Source organism: Phyllobates terribilis, unplaced genomic scaffold, assembly GCF_046119375.1.
Source record: "Phyllobates terribilis strain yellow unplaced genomic scaffold, ASM4611937v1 Scaffold_7__3_contigs__length_470593459, whole genome shotgun sequence".
Classification (NCBI taxonomy): Eukaryota; Metazoa; Chordata; class Amphibia; order Anura; family Dendrobatidae; genus Phyllobates; species Phyllobates terribilis.
Window position 1 is genome coordinate 142736433 of NW_027362767.1, and position 12817 is coordinate 142749249.

General features: G+C 48.4%; 1 protein-coding gene across 3 annotated transcripts in view; it reads right to left on the minus strand.

The window, feature by feature from the left end:
• The window catches only part of LOC141153993 (uncharacterized), an 802172-nt gene that overhangs the window by 404213 nt on the left and 385142 nt on the right, over positions 1-12817 (minus strand). For all 3 annotated transcript variants that reach the window (XM_073639352.1, XM_073639353.1, XM_073639351.1), the window contains one exon: positions 7853-8023. In XM_073639352.1, the coding sequence (XP_073495453.1) occupies positions 7853-8023 (171 nt within the window). The remainder of the gene's footprint in view (positions 1-7852; positions 8024-12817) is intronic.

The window sequence follows — 12817 nt, forward strand, 5'->3', positions numbered from 1 at the left end:
AAACAACCAGACTCAGGAAGACCTAACAGTTGTACTGGCAACTTCCGATGTTACGGGGAATGCTTGCCCTCCTTCTGTTTGCGGCCACCACATTGCTTCTTCCTGCCTGTTGTGGTGCTCTGCCTCCCTCTCCCTGTGTGCTGCTGTCCTCGCTCTGTATGTCCCCCTGCCAGGTTGGGTCAGTTACTATATCATCCACCACCTCATCTTCCACTTCTGCTCCCTGTCCTCCTCCTGACTTTCTGGCAATTGTGTGTCATCATCATCATCATCATCCACCTCTTGCGACAGTAATTGTACTTTCCCACCGTCGCCTTTGTGTGACCATGGCTGCTCAAATATTAGGGCATCACTACATGCGATCTCCTCTTGCCCCGCTTCAAGTGAACGGGGCAAGAGGCCCGAATCTATAAATGGAAAAGTGAACAGCTCTTCGGAGTGTCCAAGTGTGGGATCAGTTGTCTCCGGCACTCGGCATTGTGGGAGAAAGGAGGATCATGGTGAGTAATATGCGGTCCAAAAATAGATGGATTTTTAGCGCTGTAATATGGAAAGGATCTGGCTGTATTCTGCAGTGCCAACAAGCAAATGAAGTAGAAAAACTGATTTCTCTGTATTGCTTTTTAAGCAAATAATCATGATTAAGATAAAAAAAAAAAGATTCCTGGCCCCTGATCCCTGGGGCTATTTCTAGAAATGTCTGTAAAAGAACCAGCAGACAGAACTGGAATGGACCCTCTTGCTATATGCACTGCAGTCTGCCACATACACTGCCTGCCTGCCTAGCACTGATATCTATGCCACTGGAATAGTCCTCAGAAGGACTGTTAGTTGAGATGGATATGTGTAGAATATTTTGTGGTATATCTTCACTAACTAAGAAACAAGCGAATCTCTCCCTAGCTCAGCAGCACCTCTCCCTACACTGCCTGATTCCGGAGTAGACTGTGACGAGCATGGAATAGCCAGGTCTGATATAGACCTGATGATGCTGTGCGGCCAGCCAATCACTGTTATGCCACAACCAACATGCCTGCGGCATTACAGTGTGTGGTAGGCAACCCCTGCATGTTCATTGCTGCTCTAAAGAGCATCAAACATGCAGGGAGGGGACTCGAGCTCCCACCGAGCAACCCCAGAAATACTCAGCAAGCGCTGAGCATCTCGAGCAGTGAGATGCTCGGGCGAGTACCGAGCAGTGGCGATCACGTTCGCTCATCACTAGTAGCGACATGTTTTTTGCTCATGTGTCAACATTTGTGGAACTCATGACCTTTGACATCATCAAAACATGAATAACTGGAGAAAGTGCCAACTGATATGCCTAAATAATGAGCTATAATACTGACTTTGACCAGATGATCTTCAAAAATCATGGCCTCAACTTTACAACACATTTCATCTGAAGATGCTTCAACAGGTCACCCAGAATGGCGGTCATCTTAATTTGATTCTCTACCCCATGTACCTTGCTTGGACCAAAATTTTACTTAATAGTAAGAAGGTGCATCACCACTATATACAGCAATCATTTCTTTATGCTTCTTTTCATCCTTTGTAAGGAATATAATCATGGAACGACACTCCAAATCCCTTACTTTCTTTGTAGAGCCACACAGTACTGCACTTGCCATCCTGTCATTTCCACTGCTTTCTGAACGTCTGAAATGAACATCGGGTGTGTCTGTTGCATGTCCAGACATGTCTCAACATGCACAGAAAAGCTCAGCTTTCTAACATTGACAAAATAAGCTGGGGTAGATAACAGTGATAAGCGAGCACTAAAATGCTCGGGTACTAGTTGCTCGGGTTGAGCAAGTTGGAATGCTCGAGTGCTCGGCCCAAGTAACGACACCAATGTAAGTCTAAGGGAAACTCGAGCATTTTTACGGCGGCATTCCCCCCGGTGGTCAGCAGAGGGCCTAAAAATTGCCCAAATCGATGGGAACAGTGCTCAAAAGACATGGGAACAGCACGGGGAAACCCCTGGAAGCATCTCTGACTCCCAGGTCACTGCTGTCAACAATGTTGTCAGAGGTATTACGCCACTTTTATGGACTCACAATAAAACATACAAAAACTAAAGCAAAATGGATTTTCCTGGGAAAAATCTTAAGGAACATCATGTCCAGGGTAATGACTTGTATAGAAGGCAAAATAAATAAATAAAAACAAAAATGCTCCTCCACACCTTGGGCTATGTTCACACAAAGCATTTTTGATGCATTTTTGCTCTTTTGTATTGCTTTCAACGGTGAAAAATACATTCACTGGTAAATGTCATTAGAACATTTTACTACCTTATCTTGCCATGTGGTGTGTGAGACATGATCAGACACATCCTGTTTCATTTATGAAGGAGGAACTCTGAAAGTCAGAAACACTATTTTTAAAGGGCCTCCCTTACTATTCTTAAAGGGCCAGCAGTTGGCTATGCTTTATTGCTCCCATTATTAAAGAGTGGGTCTACTATACTGTTATTGGGTATGCAGTGACTGCTAGGGCTGCCAAAAGTTTGGACACACCCCAATACCTCTTTGAAGAGACAGAGAGGAGGGCCTCAGTAAAAAAAATGTTTCCATCATAAAGGAGTGGGTCTCCTATAGTGGTAATGCCCATGCAGTGACTGCAAGGGCTGCTAAAATTTGGGAAAAACCCCAATAACAATGTAAAGACACATAGAGGTGGGCCTCAGTAACGACATGTTCCCATTAGAAAAGGAGCGGGTCTGCTATCCAGTTATAGGGTATGCAGTGAGTCCAACGACTGCCAAAATTTAGGAAAAACCCCAATACCAATTTAAAGATCCATAGAGCTGGGCCACAGTAACAACATGTTCCCATTAGAAAGGAGCGGGTCTGCTATACAGTTATAGGGTATGCAGTGAGCCCAACAGCTTCCAAAATTTAGGAAATACCCCAATAACAATTTAAAAACACAAAGAGCTGGGCCACAGTAACAACATGTTCCCATTATTAGGAAGTGTGTCTCCCATACTGTTTGCCTATGCAGTGAAGCAACGGCTGCCAAAAATTTGGAGGAACTACAATGACCCTTGCAAAGACATAGAGGTCGGAGGGCCTCCTGAAAACAATGTTCCCATTATTAGGAAGTGGGTCTCCCATACTGTTTGCCTCTGCAGTGAATGCAACAGCTGCCAAAAATTTGTAGGAACTCCAATGCCCCTTGCAAGAGAGGTAGATATGGTGATATGATAGATATTGTGGTAATATGGTGGTAGAGGATGAGGATGAGGAGAAGGAGGAGGACAAGAGCAAATAGACAAAATCATCAAGCGTTTGGGTGTGAAGACATAGGTGCATGCAAATAAAGTTAGACCTCCCAAAACAAAGATACTGTATTTGAGTTTATAATACACTGCTATCATTCGGTGGTGTTGAGAAGTCTGGCCCAATCCAGCCCTTGTTCATTTTTATAAGAGTCAGCCTGTCAGCATTTTCAATTGACAGGCGGATGCGCTTATCAGTTATAATTCCACCAGCGGCACTAAAAACCCGCTCTGACAAAACGCTAGCGGCAGGGCAGGCCAGGACCTCCAAGGCTTAGAGAGCCAGTTCATGCCACGTGTCCAGCTTCGATACCCAATAATTATAAGGCACAGAGAAATCATGGAGGATGTTGGTACGGTCAGCAACATAATCCCTCAGCATCTTCCTAAACTTTTCCCTAGTTGTGAGAGTACCCCTTGCCTCAGGGCCTGTGCGATTGGAGGGTTTGAGAAAACTGCCCTAGAAATTTGACAGTGTTCCCCTGCCTCTGCTGGATTGCATTTGTGTCTCTCTCGCCTGTACTCCTTGGTTGTCCAACAAACTTTGACTTCTGCCGCCAGCGTTTTCAGATGGGAATTGCTTTAATAATTTCACAACAAGGGCATTCTGGTGCTGCCCCATTTTATTAGGCCTGTCCGGCAAGGGAATAAGAGACAGAAAGTTATCCTTGTAGTGTGGGTCTAGAAGTGTCAACAACCAGTAATGACTGTCACCCAAAATTTGTAGAACGCGAGGGTCATGGGATTGGCAGTGTAACAAACTCAGCCATGTGTGCCAGACTGCAAAGAGGAAAGACTTCCATGTCCTCACCAAGAGGATGACTGAACATGCTCTCCTTTTCATCCTCCTCCTCCCTTCCTCAGGCCATCCACACTGAAAAGACGTTATGACAATTGTGCAGGTAGTACCGTCTATAGTGCAGGAAACTAGCTCCTGTTCTTCCTCCTCCTCCTCTTTCTCATTGTCACCCAATCCATGTTGGGATGTGATGAGGCTGGGCTGTGTGTAATCACCCTATATGGTTCCTTGCTCCATCTCATCGTGCTCCGCCTGCAATGCATCCTCTTTAATTGTGAGCAGAGAGCGTTTCAGAAGACAGAGAAGTGGGATGGTGATGCTAATTATGGTGTCATCGATGCTCCCCATCTAAGGTGGACTCCTCAAAATTTTGGAGTATGGTACAGATGTCTGACATCCAAGTCCACTCCTGAGGTCTTATGTGTGGAATCTGAACTGAATACTGATGACCGTGTTGATGCTGGTAGTCAACAACTGCCCTCTTCTGCTCACAAATCCTTCCCAACATCTGCAATGTAGTGTTCCAACGCGTGGGGACATCGCACACCAGTCGGTGAGCTGGAAGCTGCAAACACTGCTGAAACACAGCAAGGGTGGAGGAAGCTTTAGCTGACTTTCTGAAATGGGCACACGCGCGGCATACTTTGACAAGGAGATGCAACAGATCTGGGTAGGTTTTGAGAAACCGCTGAACCACGAGGTTAAGCACATGGCCCAGGCATGGTAAGTGTGTGAGCTCGCCTTGCTTCAGAGCCGCCACCAGGTTCCGGCCATTGTCACACATGACCATGCCTGGCTGTAGGTTCAGTGGTGTCAGCCACAGATCTGCCTGCTCTTTCAGAGCTGTCCACAACTCTTCAGCGGTGTGCGGTTTGTCACCTAGGCATATTAGCTTCAGCACAGCCAGTTGCCGCTTGGCCGAGGCAGTGCTTCCAGCTTCTGACTGATGTGGTCATTTCTGAGAAGGAGGTTGAAGAGAAGGAGAAGGTGCAGGAGCTGTAGAATGTGGGGGCAACCCTGATTGACCCAGGGCCCGCAATCCTCGGCGTTGGGAGGACGTGTTTTTCGGCCCAAGGTCTGACTGGGTCCCGGCTTCCACTATATTAACCCAGTGTGCCGCCAGCGAGATGTACCGTCCCTGCCAAGCACTTGTCCATGTGTCCGTGGTTAGGTGGACTTTCCCAGTAATTGCATTTTTGAGGGCACGGCTAATGTTGTCGGACACATGCTCGTGTAATGCGAGGACGGCACACCGGGAGATATAGTGGCGGCTTGGAGTCCGAGTACCGAGGGACGGGCGCCGCCATCAGGTTGCGGACAGCTTCCATCTCCACGAGCCTAAAAGGCAACATTTCAAGAGCAAGCAGTCATCGCGAAATGTGTGAATTTAGTAGTGTGGCTTGTGGGAGCGTTGGTTGCGTATTTGCGCTTGTGTTCCAAGGACTGGGATAGGGACAACTGAACGCTGCGCTGGGACCAGGAAGTGGACGTGCTTGCTGATGGTGCTAGTTGAGACTGTTCACCGACACGTGCAGGGCGGGGGGAATCTTTGCGTGCGCCATGGACAAGGATTGGTGTGCACGTACAACAGCGGAAGAAGCATTGGTGTCATCCACAGGTACTGTTTCTGGACCCTGGGGTTTGGCCCACTTAGTAGGGTGCTTTGCTGCCATGTGATTGATCATGCTGGTGGTGGTCAGGCTGCTAGCTTTGCTACTACTGCTGATGCTGGCCTGGCAGGTGGTGCAAATGGCCTTTTTGGGGTTATCTGCAGAGTCTTTAAAAAATAACCTGGCTCGGGAAGACCTAACAGTTGTACTGGCAACTTCCGTCGTGTTGGTGTTACGGGGAATGCTTTCCCGCCTTGTGTCTGCGGCCACCACACTGCTTCTTCCTGCCTGTTGTGGTGCTATGCCTCCCTCCCCCTGTGTGCTGCTGTCCTCGCTCTGCATGTCCCCCTGCCAGGTTGGGTCAGTTACTATATCATCCACCACCTCGTCTTCCACTTCCGCTCCCTGGTCCTCCTCCTGACTTTCTGGCTATTGTGTCTCATCATCATGATCATCATCATCCACCTCTTGCGACAGTAATTGTACTTTCCCACCGTCGCCTTTGTGTGACCATGGCTGCTCAAATATTAGGGCATCACTACATGCGATCTCCTCTTGCCCCGCTTCAAGTGAACGGGGCAAGAGGCCCGAATCTATAAATGGAGCAGTGAACAGCTCTTCGGAGTGTCCAAGTGTGGGATCAGTTGTCTCCGGGCACTAGGGAGGAAGGAGGATCAGGGTGAGGAATTTGCGGTCCACACTCACGGCTACTGACACTTGACCGTATGGAAGAGAGGGTGTTAGTGGTGGTGGCAAAGTGACTGGAAGCATTATCTGCTATCCAACCAACAACCTTTTGACATTGCTCTGGGGTCAATAGTGGTGTGCTGCGGTCCTCTAGCAATTGGGACAGGAAGGTCGGGCAACAAGATGTGGGTGTTTGTTGTGGCACAATTTTAGCTTGCCCACGGCCTCTGCATGCACCATCACCATCACGTCCACTTCCCCGTCCCTTGCCACGCACCTTGCCCATTTTAAATGGAGGACAATATTTTCCACGTTCACTAGAATGGCTGATTTTGGAACACAGTTATATCTGATACGTCTGACAGAGAACCACAGTTTTAAATAGCAGGCTTGTAATTTACTAATACTATTCTTCACAGAGACTTAGTGTGAATAGCTTGACCGACACACTGCAACAAAATGAAAATGTAAACCAATATTTTCCATGTTTATTTCAAATTTCTGGATTTTTATCGCTGTAATATGGAAAAGATCTGACTGTATTCTGCAGTGCTAACAAGCATATGGAGCAGAAAAATGTGTACTCTGGATTGCTTTTTAAGCAAATAATCACGATTAAGATAAAAAAAAATGTCCCTGGCCCCTGATATATGGGGCTATGTCTACAAATATATGTCAGAACAGCAGCAACAGGAATGTGCTATGGACCCTTTTGCACTATATGCACTGCAGTTTGCCACATACACTGCCTGCCTGCCTAACTCCTGCTGCCACCTTCACCACTTAATATATGCAGATGGATTAGTCCTCAGAAGGACTGTTAGTTCAGATGGATATATAGCTATATGTTGTGGAATACCTATACTAACTCTAAACAAGCAAATCTCTCCCTGACGCAGCAGCACCTCTCCCTACTCTGCCTGATTCCTCGGTAGACTGTGACAAACATGGCGGCGCCAGGTCTTATATAGACCTGATGACAGTGTGTGGCCAGCCAGTCACTGTAATGCCCACAACCAACATGGCTATGGCATTGCAGTACATGGCAGGCAATCCCTGCATGTTCATTGGCTCTCTAAAGAGCACCAAATATGCAGGGCATCCGAGTTCCTGCCTGAGCAACCCGGAAATACTCTCCGAGCGCACAGCTTGTCGAGCACCGTGATGCTCAGGCGAGTACCTTGTAGTTGCGAGCACGTTCGCTCATCACTAGTAGATAACGTATAGAGTTTTAGCCTACTGTCAAGTAACTCTGTCAGAGCTTACTACTGAAGCCCTGGAAAACGAGATTAGAATATTTGCTCTGAAGGGGCCATTGACTTTAATGATGCAGATGGAGTCACTGTATGGCCTGACAGATATAATTTTCGGCAATATCTGCTTATTTGAAGCAATCTCAAAACGAGGTCACCTGCGCTAAACTCTAACCTCCACATGTCTCCGTCCTATAGACATCTCTATACTCACTGTAATTCCTTAATCCTGCAGTCTGGACTGGACAGAGCCTCCATCAATACATTGAAATGGGATCCAAACAGATGATTATAAGACAGGTCAAGTATCTTCAGGGACCGCGTATTCTTTATCACAGATGCCAACTGGTTGCAGGATATTGCCGATAGATCAAAGCCAAACAATCTGTAAAAATAGAAGATGAGATGTGGGTGAAACGTCCACAAAGCATTAATCTAAAATCTGTAGAATGTGAATATGGAGAGAAAATGTCATCAGGATATTAGTAATATACATTTGCAACCTCTTGTTTGTGGTGAATGTCAGGAATGCCAACAGCTTTTAAGATATGTTCACTGGCACCAAATCCATGTTCTAGAAGTACAAAATATCTGAGTTAAAACCTCACTTTATGGCATGTTGTAAATCTCCACTGGATGGATGAACTTGTGTAACCAATTATATCAGCTGCTAAGAACTCTCCTTTCTTCGCTATCTATTGTAACACTCATGTATCATTTATTAACCTATTCCCAAAACTTCCAACATTTCAATGCCCCAAATCAAGTATTTAAGCTCCTCCTTTGGGACAACTCAGATCCATACCCCAAAATGCACAGGAACTACAAAGTAAACCTCTTTTGTTGTTTGGTTTGTGGGACTGTCCGGGCAAAATTGTGACTTTAGTCCAATAAGCTGAGTGGAATCAAACTTTTCATAGACTTGTGGGCTTTACTGCCATCTTAAGGGGTCATATTTCTGTACTGTACAAATACCTTCTCACCCCCATTGACTACAGTACCACTTTGGTATTGAGAACTATGACAGGAAATCAGCATGAAGAAAAATGTGGTGGTGCCATAAATCACAACTAGAACTGACTGAACTGTTCTTTTAACAAGGTGGGACTGATCATCAGTATGTACGGTGCTTTCAAGGGCCTCCAGATAGTACAGTATGGCTACAGCCCACTATCAGTATTTGGTCAGTATTCGGTCAGTATTTTTGCCTCAGTATTTGTAAGCCAAAACCAGGTGAGGAACAATCAGAGAAAAGGTAAAATAGGAACAAGTCACCAATTCTGCATTTATCACCCACTCCTGGTTTTGGCTCCCACTCCTGAGAAAAAAATACTGAGCAAATACTGATAGTGGGGGCTGTAGACTACATCAGAGACTCTGAGAACCACTTGATATGTAACTAATTTACATCTAGCTCAGTGATATTCATAGAATATGTGTTTAGTAGTCTTTCTAAGCATCTATGATGGCAGTTTAGGGCTATAAATGGCAGTCATCTCTCATCAATATGGCTAATGTCACTTGTCTTCCATTTCCTGTTGAGTCACCAGTTTATCTCATAGACATAAAAATTGTGCAGAGCATAAAATAAAACAAAATATGTGTCTTCACCCTGTCTGAGCCACTTAAACCCGCACATCTCCGTCCTGTATGAGCCACTTGTCTCCGCCCTGTACATGACGCGCCCCTGGGCCTATGTCGCGCTGCGGTGCGCACGCGGGAGCTTACCCGGAGCCGGATCCGTGGAGGGTTGTAGTCTCGTGGCGGTGACCCGGTCCGTGCCCAGGGAGTCAAACTGGACGGCAGTCTACTAGTAGTAAATAGTTGATGACTACGCCACCCGTTGAGTGCAGCCAGGGAGCTGCTGCTGCGGGGCAGACCGCTGAGGCCGATGGTAGGATTATGCAGCGTGATAGTATAACCCCCAACGGGAGGGGTATGGTCTCAGGGCAGCCGACGTGGATGATGGGGGTAGCAGGAACCACTCAGAGACGGTACGGTGTAGTTCAGGGTCTTTACTGGTAACAACGATAGACCCTCCCGGAGTACTTGCTAGCGAACGGGGCCTGGTCAGTCCTTGAGCAGATGGGATCTCCCCTGGCCAGGCGTAGTTGTAGGCCTCCCAAACTGACTGTACTCTTCTGGCTACCTTGCTAGAAGCTGATGTAAGTAGCCCACGTCCCTGAGTGTACCGTGTGGTGCTCACCCGTATGGCCGGTGACTCGGGGCCTTCTAATGGCTTCCGCTCCACGATGGCGGTGCTGGTCCCACGCGTGTGACCGTGCCTTCGGGCTTCTGGGCCAGAGGACCTGAAATCCCCTGCCTGACGGATTCTGCTGCTGGGTAGGAGTTAGTCCCCACAGCCTCGGACTCCGGGTCCGGTAAGAAGTCTTCTTAGTCAGGGCGAGCTCTGCAGCTGCCAGCCCCTGACTCCTTGTAACTCTGCTGCTTCCTATGCTGCTTCTTGTCTCTACTCCACTTGTCTGACTCACCCTGCCTCAGCCCCGGGTTTATACAGGGGAAGTTCTTCCCCTCCCAAGACTGGGCAGGAGGTGTGGCATGCACAGGATCCCTGACCAAAGGACCTCCCACCTGCTCTCAGACATAACATTACATTACTGTGGAAAACCAGACCCCTGGGGTGCCACATTCCCCCCTAGTGAAATTTAGTACTCCGGGACTAAACACATTTAGAAAAACATAACAAGGCAAAAACATTAATAATACAATAAGAAAACATATAAAGATGGTTACGGCGTGTCCGCAACCGGGTGCAGTCTCTGAAGAGAGCAAGGTGTCCATTTCACCAACACAGGGAGACGTAACCAGGTAGGGGTCTGTCCTACCCCGAGTCCTTAACAGTCTCTAGTCCATCCTGGGTTACGCTCCAACTATGTACAAGGATTCCCGGTAAATCCACCAAGGATTCCTAAAAATAACTAGAAACACAAAATTATACACAAGCAACAAGACACAGAAAAACATAAATAAAACAATTTATACACTTTAAATTCTCCAGCGTGCGGGTAACTGGCCTCTAGTGGCCCGAGTGGACCTACGGAGCTGACTGTCTGGCCCTGAACTACAGGGTGTAGGAGCTGTCAAGGGTAAACTGGGCAGCTGTCTACCGGCTCTTTGTCTCACTAGGGGTACGGCAGGCTCACTATAAGCAGAGGGTTGAGTCTCCTGTTCTGCTTGTGTGGAGTCTTCTGCCTCCTGGACCGGCTGTTCTTCCAGCTCTACCCGTTGCTCCGTAGGTTCTTGGGGTGATGGTTGGAGGAAGGTGAGTACGGGTACCACAACTGCACCATTGACTTGAGTCCAAGACTGAGGGAAGTCCCCGAGCACGGTACTAACCATATCTTCCCTTTCTTCCACGGGTCGATGGTCTTCTTGTTCCTCTTCAGGGTTCCTCAGTTGTTCGGGACACTTCTTCAGGTGGTCCCGGGATACAATGGCTGTGGTTTCCCCTCCGTCTTTACTGATGGTACAGACCTTCGGGTTCTCGTGGCTTGAGGGCAGTACGGTGTACGGGTCCTTCTCCCACTGGTCGTCCAACTTGTGGAGCCGTCTCTTCCTCTTCAAGACCTGCTCTCCGGGTACCAGGGGAACAGCGGGAGCATACTGGTTGTAAGTTTTCTCTTGTCTTTCCCTAGCCTGACAGAGACTTCGCTCCACGCTCTCCTGTACTCTCCGGTACTGCTGCTGCCTCTCTGTGTCCCAGTCTGTTTCTGGTGAAGTGTCCTCGGGGGTCAGGACTCCCATTTCCAGGTCAACAGGTAACTTACCAGGTCTTGCCCTCATTAGGTAAGCCGGGGTACAGTTGGTGGAACCTACCGGGATGTGGTTGTATAGGTTCACCAGATCGGGCAACTTTTCAGGCCACAGACTGCGTTCTTCCAGGGGCAACGTTTTTAGAAGATCCATTACCACCTGGTTCATTTTTTCACAAAGTCCATTAGTCTGCGGATGGTAAGGTGTCGTCCTTATCTTCCGGCAGCCATACAGATTGCAGAATTCCTGAAAGACCTCCGCTTCAAAGGCAGGTCCCTGGTCCGTCAGCACTTGGTCCGGGTACCCGTGTGGACGGCAGAAGTGCTGCTGGAAGGCTCTAGCTGCTGTTTGAGCCGTTAAGTCCTTGACGGGGACGACAACCAAGAACCGGGAGTAATGATCCACGATGGTTAACGCGTAGACGTAGCCACTTCTGCTTGGGGTCAGTTTTACATGATCCAAGGCTACCAGTTCCAACGGTTGCCGGGTGACGATGGACTGCAGGGGAGTCTTCTGGCTGGCTCGGTCCTTCCTTCTCAGGTTGCACGGGCCACAATCTCTGCACCACTTCTCGATGGTTCCCCTCATGCCTACCCAGTGGAACCGCTCGCGCAGCAGGAACTCCAGCTTTTTCCACCCAAAGTGTCCAGCTCCGTCGTGGTATGCCTCCATCACCATGGCTGCGTCTCTTCGTGGCACCACTACTTGCCAGAGTAATTCATGCGTCCGGGAGTTAACCATTCTGCGGCACAACTTCCCTTTGTAAAGGAACAGTCGACTCTTCTCTGCCCATAGTTGTTTGGCTTCCTCCGGAGCGTCTGGTTCAAGGCGAGCCTCCGGCCGAGTCAGCATCTCCTTCACCAGTCGGACGGCAGGGTCGCTGTCTTGCGTTTCCGCCCAGTTGTAGTGGGGTAAGGGGTTCAACGTAGCAGCCTGCTTACTCCTTACCCGGTGGGAATACTGAATAGTCCCATGACGGTGGAACGCAGGGAGTTCAACTTCTTCCAGTCCCTCCGGATCTTCTCCTCCGTCCGGCAGGTTGGGCATCCTGGACAGGGCGTCCGCGTTGGTATTGGAGCGTCCTGCCCGGTATTTAATTGTGAACTCGTAGTTGGACAGACGGGCCATCCACCTCTGCTCCAGGGCACCGAGTCTTGCCGTGTCCAGGTGTGTCAGCGGGTTGTTATCCGTGTACACGGTGAACCGGGAAGAAGCGAGGTAATGCTTAAAGCGCTCAGTGATTGCCCATACTACGGCCAGGAACTCTAACTTAAATGAGCTATAATTCTCGGGGTTCCTTTCGGTGGGTCGCAGTTTTCGGCTGGCGTAGGCGATTACTCGTTCCTTCCCCTGCTGGATCTGGGACAGTACGGCTCCTAGCCCGATGTTACTGGCGTCGGTGTAG